We start from the raw sequence: 24,712 nt of genomic DNA on the forward strand, positions 1-24,712 counted from the left end.
TGTAAATTGTATATTATCTAATGGAAAAAACTATCTCTAAACATAAAAGGGTAATGTGGGTAAAGAACTCCTTAGTGAAAAAGTATAATATTTTTTATTTTTTCAGGTTTTGTTTTTGTACATCTGAGGTGTTTGGATCATGTTTTTATTATGTGTCTGCCCAACTGAATCGTTCTGTATCTGCCCAAAAGTAATAAAAATTTATTATGTGTCAAGCATAACGTGACACGTGTTAAAACTATTAAAAAATAGTATTTTCTGAATTTATTAAAAATTATAGCCCATTCACCTCTGAATCGTATCAAATCTCAGTCGATACAATGTGTATACTGATAACATTGGGCAGGCCGATTAAGTGACCCGGTCCTCAGTGAGAGTTTCCTCATCATCAAGAAAATAAAAGATATTGTAACAATGTGTATCCTCATCTCTTAATTTTTATAAAAGCCAAATCTGTGTCCTGTATTTTTGTCGTATTTGTATTTGTAACTGTATCCTCGACGAAGCATGTGTTAAACTTTGTAATTGTTTTAACCTCAAAGCTGTTTGTTTCTCTTGCGGCTTGACTAGTTCTGATCTCCTGCTGTCTTCTAGGGCAGACATCAAATGTAGTTACCTGTATATCCAAAGGAGATGATGCGCTTTCAGGGCTGATGATAATCCTTGTATTCACAAAAACATCTCACTAGTTGGTCGTGTCTCGGTTGACGCAATTGGCCTTGCCATTAGCTCATTTCCAGTAGTTCTAATGTCTGCAATCTGTGGGGTGTCGTCATATGAATATTTTCCAAAAATTATGGGCTTCACAATCACTGTCACACTGCTCAAGATCTACTAAGCATTTTTATAACCTGTGCATTTGCATAGCATTGTTCCCACCTGTTGAGGCTAACTTGTTAAGTTACATGTGCATTCCAGACGATGATTAATGTTTACTTACCAGCATTTGCATCAAGTTGAACACCTATATGTTGGGTCATCCCATTGTTCATCCATGTCTCTCTACATTTTATGCATTGGCATCCATCAGATGTCGTATTCTATCTTAGTCACACCCATTTTCATTTTACTCATTATTCATCACAACCATGCTTTAGGTACATCACAGCATTGCATCTATGCATCGAGTGTTATAATCTCTAGGTGTATTTCATTTGTTGCATAAGCCCATTGTTTTTTTGTATTCATGTTTCATTACATTTCCTGTATACATTTTCTTCTCTTTTCTTATTGGATTTGTGTTTTATCGTCATCTCATCCACCCCATTTCATTCATCATAACAATGGTTTACTGAATGTTTTGATGTATTATCCATCATGTTTCTCGTTTTGCCTTGGATTGTTATTGTGAATTCTGGGAGTTATGTACTCCTTTCAAATATATGTGTGAATTCTGGGAGGTAGTATGATGCTGTGAGGATGGGGAATTTGATGAAGGAGGAAGGAGTGCAGAAAAATTCAGCTCATGGTTGGATAAAGGTGGAAAATGTTGTTCACAAGTTTCTGGTAGGTGACAGATCACACCCTCGATCTGATGAGATTTACCGTGCACTCGAAGGGCTCGGTCTTATGATTGAGGAGAGAAATGTATATTTTCCCTTCTAAACAAACAACATCTGTGTGAATTTGGGCCCCAAGTGTTTCTAGAGAGCATTAAGCTGAGAACTTAGGTGCAAAAGATATATTACCAGTAGTAGCTATGGGACATATAGCATATAGAGAAAGGAAGCATCAAAACTTGTGATCTGTAGTCGAAGGGCTAGCTAGCCTGTGGGAAGCCATAACAGTTCTTGGATTGGAAGCATCACATATGGTGTTTTCTAACTGAAAGCAGCTGAACTAGCTTATGGCAACCAGGACAGTTCCTGCTTGAAATGAAGGCATCAAAGGCTGTGATTTATAGTAAAAAAGAAAGGCAGCTCAGAGGCAGAAGCATGGCTGAGGGATAAGAAGCAACATCAACCTGTCATGACATATCATTAGTTCACTGTTCTTAACTATTCTACTTTCAGCCATTGTATGTTTTATTTCATCTTTCCCCTACTATAACCCTCTGCTGCACCCGAACCTACATTTTTACCTAACATAAACCCCCTCATCCCCCATGCATTCCCAGTTTATCAGCACTTTACCACAATCACCTTCATCTGTGGCTACCTCACTTACACTATCTCATGACCGTGCACAACTGCTACAAAACACCAACACCTTTCACACACTTATGCTCACCTGTAGCCTCACTTATAGCCTCACCTGCATCTTACCTTCAGTCACATTTTCACAGTAAGGTTTGTAGCACAGCACTGCACCTCTTCCCTGTTACTTACCACAGTAAGCATCAATACACCACTTACTGCAGCATCATACATTTCCCTTGTTTCCTGCATCACTCCAACTCCCCCACTGACGCAGTTGCAGCTACCCTTTCTCATTATTAATAAATTCCAATGATCCCCTGTATCCTCTATTTAGCCATCTTCAGTCAATCCTGCATCTCATCAAGGCACAACACCCATGAATTCTATCATTAGAGCACTGCTAAAGTACTTCACTAATTGCATCACACCTGCATGCATTTTTTGCACTAAACCCTTGTATTTCCTGTAAATAGCACTGTTCATCACAGCACAATAACACCTTGTTGTAACACATTTTTCACCTATTGTAACCACCATTCATGATGCACAACACTCTGTCTACCTGCTATGCAATGCACTCACATGCTACACTTTGCAGCATTGCCCATAACTACTCTATACACATCATCCCTTGTTGACATTCCATCTACACAACATTCATTCTATGATACCCATTGTATTCTCATTTTTACTTGACATTGCTATTTCATCCACGTGCACTACCTCGCAATATGTCACTTATACTGCATATGAGTATATACATTCCCCATTTTAATATAAATATCATGCTTAGATGTATATATGTATATATGCTCTCTTCATTAGCCTAGAATATATACCTCTCTTCATGTCACATGTGCATTTATTTTCATATATGCTTTCCCATTTAGTATGAATGCTTGCCTATATATCTTTTTAATCAATGTGTATATATTTCTCTCATCGGCATGTATACATATATTTTCTTTCTTAAGGGTAGATGTCTCACTTAGCTATAAACATGTCGACTTTGCCATGATATATTCCGTATCTTTAGCATATTGCTCTACATTAACCTTGTTTTGCAGAGATGTATGAAAAATGTTGGTTTTCTCTATTAAATTAGAATTTTATCATCTCAAATCCCCTTTCAATGATGTAATAGCTAGATATCAATGAGAATATTTACTTTTCAACATAGATTAGAATGTATGAGCATGTAAATATTACTTGTTTCATATTAATTTTCTCTTTCATTAAAAAAAATCCACAAATGTGAAGGAATTAACATCGAGGGTTCACAAATTGACCCAGGTTCGAGAGCGTAAACAAGCATGAATTAGGCAATATGAGTGTTAATTAGGATAAATTGGTAGAACCCACTTCGCGGGTTTGCATGAATCCCATGAAAACTATCAATATGATTCAAATCATGAGTTTAAGACTCTTACTCGTACACATTCGAGTGGATCACATGAGACATCTAGGATTTGTATGCATGATAGGGAGGATAGAAGGGAGAGCTCAAGTCATTTAGAGCATCGTAAGGATCAATGCAATAGGACTGACCTCTCAGAAGCACACGAATCACCACATGGTTTATAGAGTTTCTCAACTCAATACGATCATATCAAGGTGTCATGTCATATGAACTCTTTGCATAGAAATACGAGTCAAGGTACTCATGTGTCACTTCCATCGTCCATACCCAACTCAACCCAACTTTATATAAGCATGTCACATCTACGGATAGGTTTGCGAGTGCTCTTAATGCGAGTTATGAGTTCGAAGATGAATCATATCTTGATCATGGTTTAGGATCTCAGTTTGATGAGAAAATTGAGGATGTTCCAAAATAAATTGATGATGTAAGGTTGAGTTTAGAGCCCTAGCATGATAAAGAGATAGAGAATGCAGAACCAAGTTCTGATTTCGACGTAGAATTTCAGAGCGACAAAGTGGTTGTTCCTACTTTTGTCATTTTAATGAGTGAACCCCACTTGCTCTGTGACAAATATCGCGAGATTTATAAAAATTTTGCGATAATATTGCGAAAAATTGCTTGAAAGTTTAAAATGATAATTTCTTGCAAGATTTTCAAAGCATGATGAATATCATGATATTTATATTTTAATAGATATTTATTGCGAAAATCATTGAGATTTTTATTTTAAATATATTTTATTTATATTTTCTCAAAAAAGTAAAATTTTATATTTTTAAATTTATTTTTATTGTCAAGATTTTACCAAAAAATACAAGATGTTTGATTTTTTCTTTTAAAATTCTAAATTGCAAAATATTTATTGAAGTGTTTCCGTGTTGTAGGTATTATGAAGATTCACTTAAGAAGAATTAGGCTCCGAGGATAAAGCCTTTCAACCCTGGAAGGAATGATGAAGAAGCATCACGATTCATGCCCCACATGCGAGGAGGGGACCAGGATCCAAATCCAAATTTTTGATCAAGGGGAGAGGGAAAGAAGGGAGGAAGGGTCAACTCCCTCTCTCCTTCTGGGTCGGTATGCATCTAGGACTCAACCCTCCGTGCCTTGTTTTTGTTTTGGTTCTAGATTTACATAAAAATATGTCAAAAAATATAAAAGAAATATCACGAACCTGCATATACTCTCATATGACTCAAAATAAATCCTAACAGTCATCAAAACTAGTCCTAATAAAATAAAATAAAAAAATTACATCAATTAAAAAATAAAAAAACTAACATTGCAAAATCTAATTCTTGACAAGATGTGATTGTGGGTGCTAAAAAATGAAGCCCAAACTCCTCAAGCTTGGCTTTAGCATTCATGTTCAATGGATCATTTTTTTTTAACGTGCTTTCTTCTCGAGCTCGCCCAGATGTGCTGCATCAGGTCCTCCTTGATCATCAAGGAGTATACCCACCTTCAGCCTTACAATTAGGAGTGCAAACCATGGGGCTCACAATCATCATGAATATATTTTCATGTTGACCATGCATTTAATATGTAAATGTATACACATGCACACCCACTTGGAATGGATTTACCTATGGATTTTTTCACCCTAAGGGCTCATTTGTTTCATTCTCATATAAAAGGAAAGACTTTACATGAAAATGACAACATATTTTTTAAAAAATCCTGCCAACTCAATGCATATAAAAGCTTTCCATAAGAAGTAGTAGGTGGTGGGAAAAGCTGAAGCATACTTTTTCGCTATGATGATTTGATGTTTGTTTCATTGATTGAGAGAAATGGTAAAATCAAGGTTGTTAGGTCAGCACTTTCCCATATAAGTTGCGTGAAACAAACAAGGCCTAAAGATGGGAAAACTTTCATATGGTAAGGGGCATGTTTATTGCCTTTTTCATATTTGCATTATGTTCATCCAATGTTGTGAGAGGCGTATGCCTCAGAGGCGAGGCGCACGCTCAAGGTACTGAGGCGTGCTGTGATGCTGTAAACACCCCAAATTTTCACCCTCATCCAGTGTTTGTCCATTTCATAAGTCATTACAGATCATTGCATGTCATTGCATGTATTCTGCATAGCATTGCATGTCATTGCATCTCATTTTCGAGATCCAGCACTCCTATTTTAAAACATTCAATCCAGATTTGAATTTTAAAGCTTTATTTCAAAATCAATTTCAAAACCTGGGTTTTTATTCAATACTCTGTCATTTTCCAACCCCAGGACTTTATATTTTGAAATATTTTCTCAATGAAACAATCTGGATTCATTTCAAATTCAAATTTTGATCGATTTCAATTCACAGATAAGACCCATTGAGGTGGTGTCGCTTGTGAATTCCTCTATTCATCAAATTTCTCAAATTTTTGAAAGTTTCAGTCCGATCAGGACTCTGTCTCAGAGTCCTAATCCAGTCAGGAGTTTGTTTTTAAGTCTGTTCTACTTCCATTTTCAGTATTTCTCGATTATTTTCAAAATTTAGGTCATTTTACAGAGTCCAGTTAGTTCAGGACTCTATTTTAGAGTTCGATCGAGTTAGGAGTCTAATCCTGACTGTGTTTTCTGACTTATTTCATCATTTCTTGATAAAATCTTTTGAAAATTCTTTCATTTGGCTTCTAAAATCTCAGAGTCCTAAGAGTTCAGGACTCTAACTCGGAGTTTCAGTTCGCTTGAGACCCTATTTTCAAAGATCTTGAATTTCAAATATCGATTTTAACCCCTTTTCAAAGCCATTTTCAGTGTTTATTTCAAAACTTTTAAAAACTCGATGTGGGCCCACTCATTTGGCACCATATCCAGAGGAATTCTAACTCAATTAGAACCCTATGCCATTTCAAAAATTCTAATTTTAAGATTACTTTTGAAAATCCTTTTGAAAACTCCTTCAATTTCAAGTTTTAAAATCATCTTTTTGTAAAAACTCAAGTAGGGCCCACTCGGGGTGGTGCCATATTCGAGTCAGTCAGGGCTAGACTAGGGTTAGTTGATGTCTTGGTTAGTGTTAGAGGTTTAGAAGAGTCAAAACCATTTTGAAAAACTCATTTTTGAAAGTTAGTTTTTAAAACTAGTGTTTTTAAAAGTTTTTAAAGGTGTTTTAAAAACCCAATGTGAGAAAATGCCAAGTGGCATCACATTTGAGGATTTTCTAGGATAGGCTAGTGGTTAATTAGGAATTATTTAGGATAATTTAGACTAGGGGTAGATAGGTAACTCCACCCCAAAATCGCCCCCCTTAGGAGAGTCCAAAATTTTTAAAATTGTCAATTTTCAAAACCTAAAAAAATTCTATAAATAGAGACCCATAGGGGGTCGATTTTTCCATCTCTCTCCCATTGGATTCTTGGAGCTTCTCTCTCCTCTCCAGCCCTTCCTCCATTGCAGCAACCTCAAGGTAATATTTTTCTTTAATTTTTAGTTTTTATTTAATGTTTTCCATTGTTTTAAGCATGATTTAGCCATTGGCACCATCATCTTCATGAATTAAACCATGGATTCAACCTCAAGAACCATCAAGAATCAGCAAGAACGATCCAAGAAGGTGATCTAACCCTGTTTTGGATGATTTACAGGGATTTTAATCCATTAGAATTGATTTAAATATGATTCTTTACATTATTAACCAATAAAATATATGATTTACCCTTTTTAATGGGTTAAATCTATGTTTTAAAGGTGATATCAAATTCCAGCCATTGATTCCCTGTTTTTATTTTATTTTCATGGTTTATTCATGTTTGTTTTATGTTCTACAGCATAAAAATAATTTTTATTTACTGTTTTATGGTTTATTTTATTGATTTACATTAGTTAATGCATGGTTTTTCAAGTTTCTTAAATTTCTGTGTGTTTTAGGTTTAGAACAGTAAAGATAATGTTATTTCGGATTGAAGTTCTCATTGTTTATTTCTGATTTTTTTATATGTGATGCATGCATGAGTTATTGAGTTACTGTAGAAAAATCAGAGGTTTTGGATCTCGGGAACCCTGTCAAAAAAATCAGACATCAAATCGGGTTTTTAAAGCTTTAAAATCGTGGTTAAAATCAGGAAGGTAACTTGCTGTTATGGATATTTCTCTCATCTTATATCTGATTTTAGATCTGTAAAGTGCTATGGATTCACATTGAGTAGATCTGTCTTCTGTGAATTTTTCAAATTTTTTGACCATTGTTTAGTATTTTTCCCCTTTCAGAGAATCTGTTTTTAAATTTAAAACTCGTTAGGGTTTACCAAAACCCTAATCAGACTTGTGTTAGTCATAAATCCCAAACCACAGATCCGATTTTAGATCTGTAAAAAGTGAGTATTGTTATTTTTCTATCTATTGCTCACCACTAAAATTTCAGAGATGTTTGTTTAGGATTGTTATTTATTTCTGTATTTTCAATCTGAAGTAGCCGTTTTAATCCCTGTTAAAAGTGATATATTTTAGCTCAGATTGTCGGAAGGGTTTCTCCCTAACCGGAGATGCTTTTCCCGATCTGTAAATTGGGAAATCTCTGTTTTCCTTTCTAGTTAGTCTCTGAAAAATTTCATAAATTTTCATGGAGATTTGACCCCTGGTTCAGGTATTAGATTGAAACTGGTTGGTGAATTAGGTCAAAAATAGCATATTTTTAAGGTTTAATGCAATTTTCGGATTAATTTAATGTCAAAAAATTATTTTTATGATTCCAATTCGACATTAAGGTTATAACAAGTGCAGGGACCAATTTTTATGGATTTTGGAATCCATTTGATGGCTGAATCAAGCAAATTGCAAAACTGGGTTCCTGAAAGATCCAAAAACACTGCAAAAATCACAAAATTTGTGATATTCATGGATTTTCGTGCATAAGCATATATTTTTAGGGTTTAATCATGTTCATAATCATATTAGGATGCTTTAGGTTTAATTTTGTGCTCATTTGATTTCATTTAGTGTATAAAACCTAAGTTTTTACCAAAATCTCTTTCTAAAAACCCTGATTTCAAGGCCATAGTCTTGCTATCGGGGGCAATTTGGTCATTTGACCTAAATTTCGAAATCCCTAACCCTAATTTCATATTTTTAATCATGTCATAGCATATTTGGTTTGAGTTTATTCCATTCAAATTTCAAAACTTTCATTTTATCAAAATATCTTTCTAAAAACCCTAATTTCAAGGCCATAGTCTTGTTATTAGGGGTATTTTGGTCATTCTGACCCCAATTTCGAAATTTCATATTTTACCTTTATTATTTCTTCATATTTTATCATTTTGATTTAAGGGAATCATGGCAAAAAGACTTATATCTAGCAAAATCCAACAATTTCCTGATATTGTTGGATAAATCTGGAAAAGCCAACATATTTTCATTAACCAAGTTTTCTAGTTTTGCAGGTACATTGAAGACTTTATTTTTCATGTATTTAAATTTCAATAGTGATGTAATTTGTAATTAAACTTTGGAATAAGAATTTACATTTCTTGCTTAGCTTAGGTTGCATTGCATATAGTTTATTTTTTTAAATAATGTTAATATGTGATGGATGATGATTCATGCATATTCAAATTCACCATGGTCTACACGAATGACACATGCACTAGCTTCTATGAAGTTTATAAACTTGGTGGAATTTGTATTTATGGCCATAGTCAGAATACGAATGATACTTAGATTTATGATCTTCACATTAGCCACATTCAGCCTACACTCTTAGGCTAACTTAAAAAATGCACTGCAATTTCTCAAAAATACAAAAAGTATTTCTCAATTTCTCAAACCCATATTCATTCATTTCATGCATTTGCCAATTCCAATTCAAATCTCAATTCAAATAAGTTTATTTTCTCAAAAATTTCCTAAGTCTTATTCAAAAATCGATTTTCTCAAAATATGGATTTGCCAATGATATTTCAAGTATTTCCCAAGTTCCAAATTCGATTTTCTAAGTTAGATTTTCAATTTCAAAGTTTAAATTCAAAGAAATCAAGTTTTCCAAAGTTATTTCACATTTCTCATAATCGATTTTCACAAAATTCTTATATTTCTTCAGAAATCGATTTTCACTTTCTCAGATACAATATCTCAACCATGATTCATGATTTTCAAAGAGTTTATTTTCCAAGAATCTTCCAAATATTTTCCAATATTTGAAGCAAACATCATGTTTTCAAATGTGCATTCTTAGAAATTCATAGCACATGCCTGATTCTTTGTGCATTTAGGAATTAGAATATGGTTTAGACAAGTTGAACAAAGCAAAGCATTTGATTGATCCTTGGTTCAATTACCCCTGGTAAAGGCGCCATGAACGGTTGAACCACGTACCGACAGGCGAGTCCCATTCTTCGAAATTATCCTGCATTTTAAAAACGGAGGCGAGTTATTTTCAAAAACTTTTTCAAAGGTCAGTTTGATTTGCAAAAGTAAAATTTTGCGATGATAACAGATGCGCAAATTGCCCCTCATCAACCTCCAAAACCCCCTCCTTCATCCCCAAGTCTTCCTCCTCCGCCCGATTCGTCGGCTGTGCTAACCCCAAGTGCCGGTGGATCCACCGCCATGTGCCGGCCAACTGCTCCTCCGTCGCTCCCTACCTCCCCTCCCACCGCTTCACTTCCATACCAGTTGTGAGAGGCATACGCCACAGTACCTGAGGCGTACGCCTCAGAGGCGAAGCGCAGGCTCAACGCCTCGCTTCGCCTCATCACATTTAACAACCTTGTGTTCATCATACATTTACATGTAAAAAAGCCGATCTGGTATGAGCTTGTTCGCAACCTGAATTTCCATCTGTTTAGCCAACATCTGATTGATTGAATATGGTATTCGGATTCCTATCCATTTACATCCTTAGGATCGTCTTCCAGTCTGCCCCATCGCACGGTTCGCACCCCATCACCTCGGAATACAACACTGCACCGGGTATGAATGGACTTGTTCTGGTCCAATGGACTCAGTCCAAGACAATGACCTACTTTAAGGTGTTTGCCTTGTGCCAGATCCATGATTAGCTCGAACATCTTTGACAAGTCCGGATTTGGCTACTTGCAAACCGAATCCACGTTAATTGGCCCACGGTCACATTTTTGTCGATTGGTGGGAATGGATCTTAACGTGGATTCGGCCCAATTTTCTTGAATACTGATCTTAGATTCTCAAGTAATAATCAAAATAACGTGGATTCGACCCAATTTTCTTAAATACTGATCTTAAAATAATATTCAAATGTGTATTCAGATCAGATTAGGCCATCCGAGAAGATCGGACTATTTGGATACAAATCAAAATTTCAATCAGGTCTATATTCCGATCCAGATGCAATTACAACAAAAAAGTTTTGCTGGACCCATCATTGTAAGACTAAAATTTGGATCTGGATGTAACTCTACCTCATCCTATATCAAATTGGATCCTGATCAGGTTTCAAGCTTTTTTCTTAAAATCCAGATTAACAACGATCCATCCTATATCCGATCCGTTTGCACCTCTACTTTTTTCCACACATTTGGATCCAAGTCAAGATTAGAAATGCATCAAATCGGGTCCAGTTCTGAGCTTACCCCGTGGCCAAAAATTGGCAACGCGGTAGGGCTGTCAATGGGTCGGGTACCCAACCCATTAGGGTATACCCGAACCCGCCCAAATAATAAAATTACTGGCTTCGGGTTCAGGTTTTGTCGGGTTATGAAAATGGAATCTCAAAGCCGAACCTGCATAATTTCAGTATTTCATTTTTATTAAAAGTACAATAAAATACTCTGGTCCTGGACCCGGAAAAACCATGACCCAAACCCAGCCCGAATAGCGGGTCCAAGCCTTATTGTTAATTCGTATCGTAGACCGGGTCGGCTTATATTCCGATACTAAAGTAAAACGATACGATACTAATTCCGGTTCAAGAACAGAAGCACGGATATAGATACTAAGGGTCGCGATCCACCGCCCTTTCGAGCGTCGTTTCGCGAGCAAACAATGGCGAGGGGAAAACCGGAGCCCTCCGTCGATCTCCAGAAGCCGAAGCTAAGCAAAGCCCTCGAGGACTACGGTAAGATCATCGTTTTCACCGGCTTCATTGCCCTTGATTTTTTAGGGTTTCTCTGATTCGATTGCTCGTTATCTTTTGTCTCTGCTTCGGGTCGTCTCGGTTCAGGGTGGGACGCGTTGCTGGCGTCGATCGCAGCCTTCCATGTGTTCATGGCGCCCTACACCAAGGTCGAAGAGAGCTTCAACGTTCAGGTATCTGCTGTTGGTTGTAATTCTACCCTGTTTTCTTGTTTAAATCGTTTTCTGTTGTAGCTTGGGAGTTTATGATTCTCTTTCTGTCACTTGATTATCGGAAACTTCAGATAGTGTGTGTGGCCGGAAGAAACAACAGACGTGTGTGTGTGTGTGTGTGTGTGTGTGTGTGTGCAAGAATTGATCAGCTGCTCATCAGTTGCTTGGTGGTGCAAGAATAGTGGATTATTAGTGTTTCAAGAAGGGGAAAACTATAGGTGTAACCACAGTGAGGAATGTGTAATTGTTAGTGCAATGACGTGTAATCGACATGTTTGGGTTGTGAAATCTCAAAAGGATTATGTGGCACTCTGACCGAGTGAAACTATGAAATTGCATTCATGCTTCCATTGCAGATATTATGGTTAACATAGAAGGGATCTCTATTTTTTCCCTGGGTAAGGGGGTGGGGAGGTCTTTGGAATTGCCGCTGTATTATAATATAGAAATTTATATATTGTCATGCACTTACCAGAAGCTGTGATTAGAGAAAGAAGAATGAGCAATGTTGAAGATGTAAAGTGTTTTGAGGATGAAGTTCGAAAGGTTTGGTGAAAGATGATGAAAGTAAAGATAGATTTTAGTTTGTGATTTTGTATTTTCTAATGCACTTTAATGTTTAAAGTAGGCTAGTTTGTTGCAAAGTTGACGTCCTTTGTAAGAGTCTACAAAATGGGTTTTATAAGCCTTTTAGAAATGTGGCATACATACTACGTTGGTGGAACAAAAGTTTAGCATTGGTCCAACTCTTTCCACCCTAACTTTAAGGGACAAAGAAATTAAAAAAAGATCTTGGAATTCTCCTGATAATTATGAATTATAAATAATTTGGATATTCTTTCTCATGTGTTTTTATTTTACTTTTTTTTTCTTATAGAGTAAAGATATTTTCCAAGAAACCCAAAAAAAGCCTTAGTAGGTCATGTTTCACTTGAGCCTGGTCTTGAACTTTCCCAGATCCATCGTTAGGCAAAATGGTCAGTTGTTACATTTTGTAGATTTTATGTTACTTCATAAGTTGGATTCTTGAATTTAATGTTTTTCCAAAATGAAGCTATTGGAAAAGCCTAATCATGTTACTGTTTGGACTTAGGCCCTTCTATTGGGTTTGCTAGTTTTGAATGATATAATGAAAGGGACCAAGAAGCAGAGCGTAACTAGAAATAATCGATACGGTGAACATTGAAGAACTTGAGCTATAATAAAATAGAGAAATATAAGCATGACAGTGAGGTAAGATGGCATTCTTATGGGGACTTGTGGTATGTTTGGTTGCATTCAAATTTGATTTGGAATCTGATGCCAATGAGAGAATAAATCTCATTTTCATGGCTAATCAAACATGTGATTTGCAATCTCATGCAAGTGAGAGAAATCTCATTTGCATGGCTAACCAAACATGTGACTTGAAATCTCATGCAAATAAGAAACATAATATGATTTGAAATCATATTTCAAATCACATTTAATTTCACATGAGATGCAACCAATCTTACCCTTCGTCTCTTTTAGGTGAGATGGGGCTAACAAAGTGTATGGATGCCATTGAAGTATCTAAAGCTTATAATGGAGTGTCCAGGCTATTAAGTTGGTAGATACAAGGGGAACATACATCTCAAATTGTCTATATCAAAATTATTAATGTGTGATGGGGGTAACACTATGTGAGGGCTGTACTGACAGTGGCAAGTGCATTTCAGATTAGTGATGGCTACATCGTGGATCTATGTTTAGTTCATGCTTGTTGTTAACTAAAGTATGATTCATACATTATGTGTACATGCATAATTAGTGGAGATAAGTAAAAGAGCAATGCTTTTAATTGATGAAACAAAGAAGTGAATATCACAAAAAGAGTAAAAGGGAACTATGTTGCATATGCTAAGCAGTAGCCAACAATAAAATAACCTTTACATGTATGGGGTGTGTCTGTGTGTGTGAGAGAGGATCAAATAACTCATTTTCATTTATTTTTAGATGTTTTCAGATCTGATGGTTAATAGATTTGACAACTGTAAAAAGGACAAAATTTTGTTTCATACTTGTAGTGGTGAAAAGTTAGCTGCCTGTAGTTTGCAGAAGCAAAGCAATTTCACATGCTTGTATGATTGGGCTACTAGTAGAATTATTTACTTTGATTGAGATTCTAGTAGCATTATGTTCTATGCATGAATATAAAAGTTTTAAAGGATCCTGAGCTGGGATGGACGGAGACAAGTTCAGATTGGAATCTCCCCCACGCCAGGGTCTCGTTGCGTTCCATCGAGCCATCATCTTGTTGGGCTTGGTGAGAACTAGGACTAAGTCGACCCTGGCTTGGGCATAATGCTTGGCTGAGCATGATTAGAATATGTCACAAAAAGGGAAAAAAATCAAACTCAAGCCATACTGGGGTCAGTTGGGCTCTTCCAAGTCTCTCTCCTCCTTAGAGATGACAAGTTCATTCATGCCACAATAATAGAGAATCCGGTTGATATAGGTAGAACTAAAACATTTAAAGTATCCATGCTTTTTAATTTTAACATAATATTACGATTAGTGCAATGTACCCAATTTATCTTTTAACTCCAATTTATTTAAAAATTTATTTCCATATACATAACAGGTGGGGGATTTTTGTGCTAGTTTCTTGTTAAAGCGTTATTAGATGTGTTTTTCTGTTGTTGACTGTGATATTTGCTTGTGATATATATATATATATATATATATATATATATATATATATATATATATATGTTCACACTTCACATCCTTTGCATTTTTCTCAAAAATATTTAAATTTTATGTTTGCTTTGTGCGCTACTCTGTGGCCAAGTTCTTTCAAATTTGTTTATGTACTATTACCTGTACAGGAAACTGATCAATTTCTTTTCTTGTTATTTTCATGTAATGATCGTTTAAGGCAATGCATGACATTATTTATCATCACCATCACCTTGAAAAGGTAAACTTCTTTCCCTCTTTGTATTATATATAATAGTTAGTGCAAATTCCTTGAAACCCTGTACCTTTTCACCTAAACTCCAAAAAAACCTTTTGTGTTGTCATAGATGCCAAACAACAATGCAATTGTTCCCTTACTCTACTTATCTTCAGTTTGTATTTGTAGTCCAAATTACAGATTTTCCCTTTTAGTTGCTTCAAATCCCTCATTTGCAGCAGAATGTTCTATTTTTCTTTTAGTTTTTAAATTTTGGAATGTGTTTCTCATGGTAACATTGGTGGCTAGCTGTTGAACTAGTTAAATGGTTATAGGATTTTAGCTCATGCGATCACAAATTGTCTATAAAATCCCATATCCTGGTTGATTTTGAATCCTCAGATTTTGCTCCAGTCTCACACATATAAATAAATAAATTTAGAAAGTCACGTTCCCCGTTTCCGTTTCCCAACACATTTCTCGTTTCCATTTCCCTTCCTGGCAACCTTGATTTCATCTATATAACCACCAGCATATCTGCCTCTATTGTTTGTTTAATAGGGCATTTGACTTAGTTTTAAAAAGTGCTCGTCAGGGCCTAGGCGGATGACCCCTAAAAGGACTATTCGGGGCCTAGGCAGGACCAGAAGAACAAAGCATAAAAAAACATAGAAATGTTACAATAAATAGTTAAATTTATTAACAAACATATGATTGTGACTATGATTGAAGTATAAGTGTGTAATTAAAAGCAGTGCCTAGGCGGAAAAATATGCCCCTACCATCGACACCCATAAGACTAGGTGATGGCTCTGGCATGTAGGTGCCGCTTTGGCAACCAAGGCATTTGAAATCCAAATTTTAGAGTGTTTTTTCTTGAATTGGAAACGGTGAATGTTGCTGCTATTTGTTGATTGACCTGTTAGACCATGTCCAGTTTGTATTAGGTCTGGCTCACCATCCACCTGAGCCATGTTAGTCTTAATAGTGGTTGGATTTAGCTTGGCATCTTCCTGACTGGATCAGATTAGGATTGGACTGGATCAGATTCACATGCATCTGTACCAGATCTGCAACTTGTCTTGCTCAGGTTTCATGGAGTTGGAGCTGGGATACAATCCCAGGTGGCGTGTGTGACACTACTATTGTGCCAAACCTTAAGCTGTATGAAATGTGCATTTCACGCTATACATGATTTGAATTTGGTTTTGACCATTTACAACGAAGTTGCAATGGAGTAAAGTATACAGTAACTCAGACTTGAATCCAGATCTGCATTCAGAAGTACATTAGGTTTGAATTGGATGAACTGGTTCATCCTTTTTTCAACCTTAAACATATCTTTGATTCTTTCTTTAACAGATAAATCAGAGGGACCCTTTCATGGTGATTATCCTGGACTTTTCGTAGTTTCATATGGCCATTGGAGCAGCTACAGTGTTTGTAGGATTGTATCTTGTAAAGGAAAATCACCCGCAATGACAGAAAGCATCAAAATCAGGGGTTGTTGAGAGTAACTCATCAAAAGTGTATATTCTTGAGGAGAAAACTACCAGAAAGGAAAATGTTGCCTCAAGGAATGCACTTGCTAGACCATTGGAGGAGGATCAATATCCAAATGTTAGTTTTTTTTTTTTTCTGAAAATATAGCAAACTTTTATGATGTAGGGTTGGACCAGTAAATTCTCTTTTACTTTATGGTTTCCATTATCTGAAACTTTAGGGAAGAGGGGAAGGCATTCATGATACTGCATGGGCCATCTAGATTAGGTGAATGCAATTTGTTCTTGGAGATTTAATCTTATAGCATCTGAAAATGATGACTAATTGCATTAAGATTTTATTTTCATTTTTCTTTTGTGCAGTATGATCATTTTGAATTCCCTGGGGTCGTGCCCCGCACATTTGTAGGTAAGATTTATTTTTTGATGTGAGTTCTTGTTACCAGCATTTGGTAACTAATTACATTTCTTTGTTTATTCATGTCTCTCTCTTTTTATATTTCACTATTGGTCATTACATTTATAGACTTGTTCATCAAATGGAACTAGGTTTTTGCCTATGCTTGCAATGGCTGCTCTTTTTCTGATATAACTATTAATGAACTTTACTCCGATCCCTTTTGTGTTTAGAAAAAGAGAAAGAAAGAAATATCAAAATTCACATTGGTTGCAGGAGTAAACAATACAAACTATACATAATGTCATCTTTAACAGGAGTGTGTGTGGAATTGTGAGTAACAAGATATGTTCACTTATGTGTAGTGGTTCAACCTTCAATAATATAATGCATACAGGTTTTAACTGTGCCTGAATTTTAGTAAGAGAATTGAGTCAGCCTTTGATGCCCAACAAGTACTTTAATGATCACTAGATGTAGAAAATTAACTCTACAAATATAGAAAAATATCATGACTAGATAACGGTGTGGTACAAAGACAAAACTACCCTGATAGGAGAAAACAATGTCAAGGTATGCGTAATGTTGTCTTTCACACAAACACGTTTAAGAGTGTGAGTGACAAGATACATTGTTCATTTGAAGGTAGTTGGTGATGTCTACTATTAAAGATTGACTGTATGAAATGAGAGAAATAGGAGAATTACATAGCGGCGGGGTAAAAAGACAAACTTATCCTTGCATGAGAAAACAATTATATGGCGTTCGTCATGGTTTAACCTTCAATAATGTAATACATGTGGGTTCTGAATATGCTTGAATTTAGTGAGTAATCTGAATCGGCCTTTGATCTTCGATAAGTACTTCGATCATAGTTAGAACCCTGTGAAAAAGAGAAATGGTAGAACCACAATTATGATGAGCTTAGTTGTCATAAGCGCTAGGCGGAGCCTAGGCGGTGAGCCCCTAAAAAGGCCTAGGCGGTACCCAAAATACAAAAAAATAAAAAAAAACATAAAATACGTAAACAAACTACTAAAATTAATAAGGAACATGCATACAACATAAAATCAATCAACAATAAGCAATAGACAAATAATATGTCGTCGAACACTGTAAAGCAATTATATTACATAACCTGCTCAAACAAATTAAGAATAAATTAATAATTGAATAAAAAAATGATACAACTAACAATGCGAATGAACATTCTAAAAAAAAATGTGTATGCAACTGCCAATCAGAATCAAAATAAGACAATGCAAAAATCATGCAAATAAGGCAATGCAAAAATTATTGTATAAATATATCTTTAATGTGTATATATTAATTATGTGTAGCAAAAACCTCATGCCACATTATGCATGATGATAAAAAAAGAGAATTTTTTATCTCATCAAGAAACACTATCTAAATGCTAAAATACACAAGCACACAACTACACACATGGTAAAGCAATCATGCTGATGAAAAAAAAAGAAATAAATTTTCATCTCATCAAGAAACACTATCTAAATGCTAAAATACACACACATACACAAGTGCGCAATTACATACATGGTAAAGCAATCATGCTGACTTATCTGGGTTGAAAAAGCTGATGTTCGTATACTTGTATGGTGGTATATTGTGAGCAGTGGTTGTAACATGCGAGTCCCTGCAGTGGCAGGGCATAAAACAATGAAGTTTTTTTCCCATGTAATAATCACACGAGATACGAAGGGGGAACATAATACAATGCATAAATCAGATGAGAGAAAAGAGGGTAAAAGGGAGACGAGAGAAAAAGGGGGAAGAGAGAGAGAGAGAGAGAGAGAGAGAGAGAGAGAGAGAGAGAGAGAGAGAGAGAGAGAGAGAGTAACGACCCCAACTTATCCTCGTGAAAAGTGATTTTTTTTCTTAAAAAAATTGCGGAAACCAAACCTAAGGATCCAGGGTCTCATAGATTTAATAAATACCAAACCACAAAAGATAGTGCATTGAATCAACGAAGGAATAATCAACTTTATTAACCAATAAAATAAATGTCATAAAAATTAGAAATAAATAAATAATCTGTAACATAGAGCCACTTTGTCAAGAACATTAGAACATGTCACGCAAAGTCGTAGGCTCCATGTAGCAGTCACCTCATCACTGAGCTTCCGGTCCTGAAAACATTTTTGAAATACAAGCTAAGAACTAGAGTTCTTTGTATGAATTCCTCTGAAAATTCAAACAGAAAGAAAAAAGCATAAACCAAATTCATGCAAAAATTCAGAAGAATATAACAACAACAATTTTATAATCAATTTATCATTTAAGCATTTAAAACAAGTACCATGCAACAACAATTTTCATACGAGACATAATAAGTATGAATACATGAACTAATGCAGAACAATAAAGATGCATAAATAACTTATTAAGTTATTATCAGAGTTTCTTTTGTATTCATGTCCCTATTAAATGCACACAATTTTAGTTTCGCTTTTCATTAAATCTACAGATACTCAAAACGGGCACAACAATTCCTGAAGTCCAAGTTAGGTTCTTAGTTGTAGCCTAATACATAATTTTTAATTTATTACTGGGTTTCACATTTGTTTCTTGATCGATATCAGGAATCAACACCATCCATCGAAACATTAGAAATCAACATCTAATGTCAGGACATCAGGGAAATCAACATTCACTAACGCCACTTTTTTAGTATACCAATAACAACAATTGTGTCAACAACACCACTCACAAGCAAAGTGACTGAAATCTCCCTAAAATCGTGGCCGGGAGGCGAACTACCACATTGAGTTCATGGACACAATTTTACACAGAGTTTTAGTATCCTCACGGTTTTTCCAAAACTGCTATTTAAGATTTTCATACTGTGGAAGAGACATCCCAGAAGAAAATTAATTACATTGTTTGTCTCTTTGAACTTTTTAACAAATTCAAGTTCTTTACACAAGAACCGTTTTGCAAATCAACATGCAAAACCCAACTCAGACCTTGACCTATTACATTTTAATAGTGCAATAATTTTGGAAAGCCAATAATTTCAGAACAAATTTTGCAATGCATAAACAAATTTAGAGCAACACATGCTCCGAGCTCACATGACCCACAATGGTTCATATCTGACCACAAAATCATTTCAAGTGATATATGCATCTTATGCAAAATTCTTAGTGAACATGCCCATACTTGATCAAAACATGCCCACAATGCACATTCCCTCACACACAATAAGAATGCACATATAAAATAATTTGCATACGCATGCGAACATATGCTTACAACATTCATTAACATGATTCAATTTATGCATAAGCTCTCAAACATGCGCGTGATCATATTCTTGCAAACATCAAAATGAATTTCATAATTTTCAATGTGTATGACATGAGCATTTGCCACATGATAATTGAATGTACAACATGCATAATTTATATTCAACATGTGTATAAATATTTTGTCTCATCCGGCACCATGACATGCGATCAACCGCATGTCGCTGTGGTGTTAAGGCAAGCAACAACGTGTTGCCCGCAGCATGCTGTGTTGCCAATGTGCACATCAAGGTGCTGTGAATAGCACCATGTGGCTGCACATAGGGTGCAATACTGCTGCTCCTAACCCCTGCCAAATGCAGCTGAAAACATGCCGCATCTAGCAGGGCTATACGCAGCCCAACAAAACAGCAAGACATAATTTTAATGAGGTGAGTCATTGCTGATGATGGACAACCTACAACATGACGCGCAACTTTGGACGGCAAAACAGATTACTATATATAACAATAACATGGTTTGGTATGCACAATAACCGAACAGGTTTTATTATTCATGATGTGTACAACATCAACAGTGTGATAAACCAAATCAGCCCGATAGTATTCATAGCAGTGAAACAATTTAACAAGCAAACAACATATCAAACTCTTGATATACATAACAAAAAATGTTTTTGATATACGTAATCAGTAAAAAGTTTACATCTACCACATAATGCTAATCTGATCAGCATCTTTGCCTGTCGCAGTTTTGTTTTGACAGTCACAAAATATTGTCAAAACCGAGTTTCCTAAGGTAAAGCTCAGCTGATGACAATTGGCCATACTAAATCAATCTAATAACCAAACCTGAATTTCAAACAGGAAAATAAACTTTCACGACAGCCCACATATAGGTATTAAAAACAGATTTTATAACCAGAAACCAGATTGATAACAGTCGGCCAGCCATCGGCTACTAACATGACCAAAAGAAATATGCTCATTGGTTTTAAATGCTCAATACAGTCCACGACAAGTCATGTAAAAACCTGATTATCTGTCCAACCTTAATGAATTTAATAACAATCCAAGAAGTAACATGTTAAAATCTGATTTTTCTTTTTCAGTCCATCAAATTGAACTCAATAACATTCCATAAAACATTTTGTTAAATCTGATTACCAATCCATCAGATTGACTCAATAACAGTCCATAAAATGACAGGTTAAATCTGATTACTAGTCAGAAAGAAAATTTTAATAACAGCCCACCTTATAGGAGTCAATCCATTTTTTTTTTAATGAAATCAAACTGATGCAAATCTGGCCAGCATAAAAGCATCACACAACAAAGCAGTTTGAATGCAATATGTAGAAAAATAAACAGCCTATTACACCAGTCAATTTCTTTTTTTTTTTTTTGAACATGAAGAATAGAAAACCGACCTATGCCAAAATCGACAAGGCCAAAGCTTATATATATATACATATTCATAAAAAACACACTCGGTAACAATAGATTACAAGCATATTATCATGAACAAAAATATCAAAACATATCTACATGCTTCCTTTATTATTTTTTTTTCATGTAAAAACTAAGAATCATAGGTATTCAGAAATCTGAAAATATATTTACATATATTTTCAGATTTGCGCACATAGGGAAATCAATACATATATAAAAAATGATACAAATACATTAATTTACTAAAAGCAACAATACATATATCTAAATATATGTTGTTTCACAACCAGATTTTCCTTTTTTCCTCAAACCCTTATATGAATCAAGTTTTTACCTATTCCTTTCCGTAAAAACTTAGAGAGAAACTCATACCTTAGTTTAGAAACGAAAATAGATAAAAAAAATTGTCGGATATTGGATGGAAAAGACAAATCTTCCGCCTTCCTCTTCTTCTTCCTTCCTCTCTTTCCCTCTCTCTTCTCTTTTTTTTTCCTTTCTTTTCCCCTTTTCCTTCTCTCTCTTTTTTTCTAGAAAATGAGATCTAGAGAGAGAGATTAGTTAGACCTCTTATATATATATTTTAAATCTTATCTCTAAAAGGCTCCTCTAGAGGGTAGCCTCTAGAGATCTCTATGCTATAGAGGATAGAGTTCTACCAAATATAGAATTCTATCTCTATCTATTCTCTCCTTATTATCCTCTTATTATCTTATCTTTTTTTTTAATTATAGGTTTATCAAGAGGGTGACGCCCCCTCTAGAAGATCTATCTAGGTAGAGTTCTACTCCATGTGGAACTCTACCTTATCCAATAAATAAAAATTTGAAAATTATTTAATTAATATGTAATTATTAAATAATTAATTTTTAGAATATTTCAGAGGGTGTCGCCCCCCTCTGGAAGTCCTCTCATAGTGGAATTCTCTCTTAATTTAACCTTTAAATTAAGTTTAAAGCTTCAAATTTGTTGCATTTGGATTTTGGATCCGGATTTGGATCCAAGATCCGAATTCATATCCAAAAATCCATATGTATTCCTACCTGGACTAGATCTTAGTTAATATGGGTCCTAGGCTGTGTCCAGATCCATATTAACTTGGATCAGATCCAATCTAGAAAAAGGTAAAAATAGAGGTGGGTCATTTTTTAAAAAACGCAATTTTTGAGCCAACCATAACTCAATTTCAGAAAAACGAAATACCAATGTTCTCAGAATTATGAGATGCATCTAATGGTATACTTACCTGATTTTTGCCTTCGAATTTCGCCTAAACTTAACTTGAATTTCGCTTGAATTTAGAGGTTAAAAACGAAAAGTTTTATAAATATTAATTGTCTCATTTTGGTCTTGCCAGTGGGCCCTGGGTCACACACAGACTCAGCTGATGTCACCTATATTTGAGGATGTTTTCCATGATATTTATCGTATTCAATAAAGTACTTAGCCAAAGTTTCATAATTTTAGAATTTAAAACCCATGAAAAAACACACGATATGAGAGAGAGAGAGAGAGAGAGAGAGAGAGAGAGAGAGAGAGAGAGAGAGAGAGAGGTACCCGTACCCATAGAGGGAGGAGAAGGTTGACCTTCTTCTTCTTCTTTGACTTTGCCCTAGCTAGAGAGAGGAGCAAAAAAAAGGAAAAAAGGACTCTCTTTTCCCCTTTTTTATACACGTTGACAACAATCAATGAAAAAAAAAGAACGACTTAGGTTTATGCCTAGGCAGTAATATAGGGCCCCACCACCCAAACCTTGTCGCCCATGCAGTGGGGTTGCGGCCAGGCAGTGCCTAAGCGCCATCTTTGACAACTAAGATGATGAGGAAAAAATAAAAAACTACCCTATATGAGAAAACAATGATAAGGTTTCGTGATGACACTTATGACATCCAGTACGAAAGTGTGACCGACAAGATAAGATGCTCATTTGCTTATAGAGGCTCAACCATTAACAATATAATGCATGAGTTTTGAATTTGCCTGAATTTTGATGAGAAAACTGATCGAGTGGTTCATAACCAAGTAGTTTAATGATAGGTAGTATTAGAAAATAACCCTTAATAACCAAGTAGTTTGATGATGGGTAGTATTAGAAAATAACCCTATGAAGGGAGATAAATAGTTGGACTACACATTGGTGAGGTAAAAAGACAAAACTACCTTTATAGGAGAAAACAATGTAGATGTATACATAGTCTTCAACAAGAACAAACATGAATGTGTGAGTGACAAAATATGATGTTCATTGACAAGTACATTGATGATGGTTAGTATTAGAAAAGAACCATATGAAAATAACAAAATACTAGCTCTACATAATTGTGGAGTAAAAGACAAGACTACCCCTTAAGAGAAAACAATATCTATTCACACATAATGCCATCTTCTTCATGGACAACTGTAAAAGTGTGAGTGGTAAGATATAATGTTTATTTACCTATAGGGCTTGAACTTTTAACAATCTAATGCTTGTGGGTTTTGACAATGCTTGAATTTTGATGAGTAAAGTAATTGGGCCTATGTTCTCCACTAGGTACTTTGATGATGACTAGTATTGAAAAATAACCCTATAAAAAGAGATAAATAACATGACTACAATGGAGTGTTAAAAAGACAACTACTCGTGTGAGTGAAATTGATATGAATGTATTAATAATGTTGTCTTCAACAATAACTATGGAAGCGTGAGTGATAAGATATGATGTTCATGAACTTGTATTTCCTATTAAAAGGGAGAAATATCATTCCTAAACAATGCTAAGAGGACAAGGCTTATCCTGTAACAAAGAACAATACGACTACACAATGGTGGGGTAAAACAAGAAAACTACCTATATAAGAGTAATCAACATCAAGGTATACATAATGTTGTTTTTAAAAAAGTGTAAAAGTGTGTGACGAGATGATGTTCATCAACCAAGGTTTGATTATGACTAGTATTAGAAAATAACCTTACAAAAAGAGAGAAATAGCAAAACTACACATTTGTGGGGTAAAAAGATAAAACTACCATTGTATGAGGAAGGAACACAAAGCTGAGTTACCGGAAGCTTCTTAGATAGGTGGGAAGCTTGCTTTGAAAACCCGATACTCCTCGCTTATGAAACTTGATGAAAATCTCGATTCTCCCACGCTTCTCTTATGCTTTGCACATGCTTCATCTATTCTTCTTATATGTTCTCTTGCTCTGCTTTTCATGTTTTTTATGTGTTTTCTCTCACATTTCTCACTCACTTTCATGTGCTTTCTTTAAATTGGCAGTCATCATTTTTAGATTTTGTTAAATATTTAATTTTTACACTAAAAGATCATGAAATTTGAGAAGTCACTTTTATTTTAGTTTTTATTTGCATTTC

The 24,712-nt window shown here is 35.2% G+C and overlaps 1 protein-coding gene across 5 annotated transcripts in view; it reads left to right on the top strand.

Annotated features, from left to right (window-relative positions):
- The first annotated feature begins 11,497 nt into the window (after window positions 1-11,497).
- ALG12 (homolog of asparagine-linked glycosylation 12) overlaps window positions 11,498-24,712 on the top strand; it is an 84,492-nt gene continuing 71,277 nt past the window's right edge. For all 5 annotated transcript variants that reach the window (XR_016427215.1, XM_089984854.1, XM_089984855.1 and 2 more), the window contains exons 1-4: window positions 11,498-11,590; window positions 11,696-11,781; window positions 14,723-14,764; window positions 16,606-16,651. Coding sequence is in view for 4 of the 5 variants with exons in the window: in XM_089984854.1 (XP_089840980.1) it covers window positions 11,518-11,590; window positions 11,696-11,781; window positions 14,723-14,764; window positions 16,606-16,651 (247 nt within the window). In the remaining variant the exon portion in view is untranslated. The remainder of the gene's footprint in view (window positions 11,591-11,695; window positions 11,782-14,722; window positions 14,765-16,605; window positions 16,652-24,712) is intronic.

Source organism: Nuphar pumila, chromosome 13, assembly GCF_984573655.1.
Source record: "Nuphar pumila chromosome 13, dmNupPumi1.hap1.1, whole genome shotgun sequence".
Taxonomy (NCBI): Eukaryota; Viridiplantae; Streptophyta; class Magnoliopsida; order Nymphaeales; family Nymphaeaceae; genus Nuphar; species Nuphar pumila.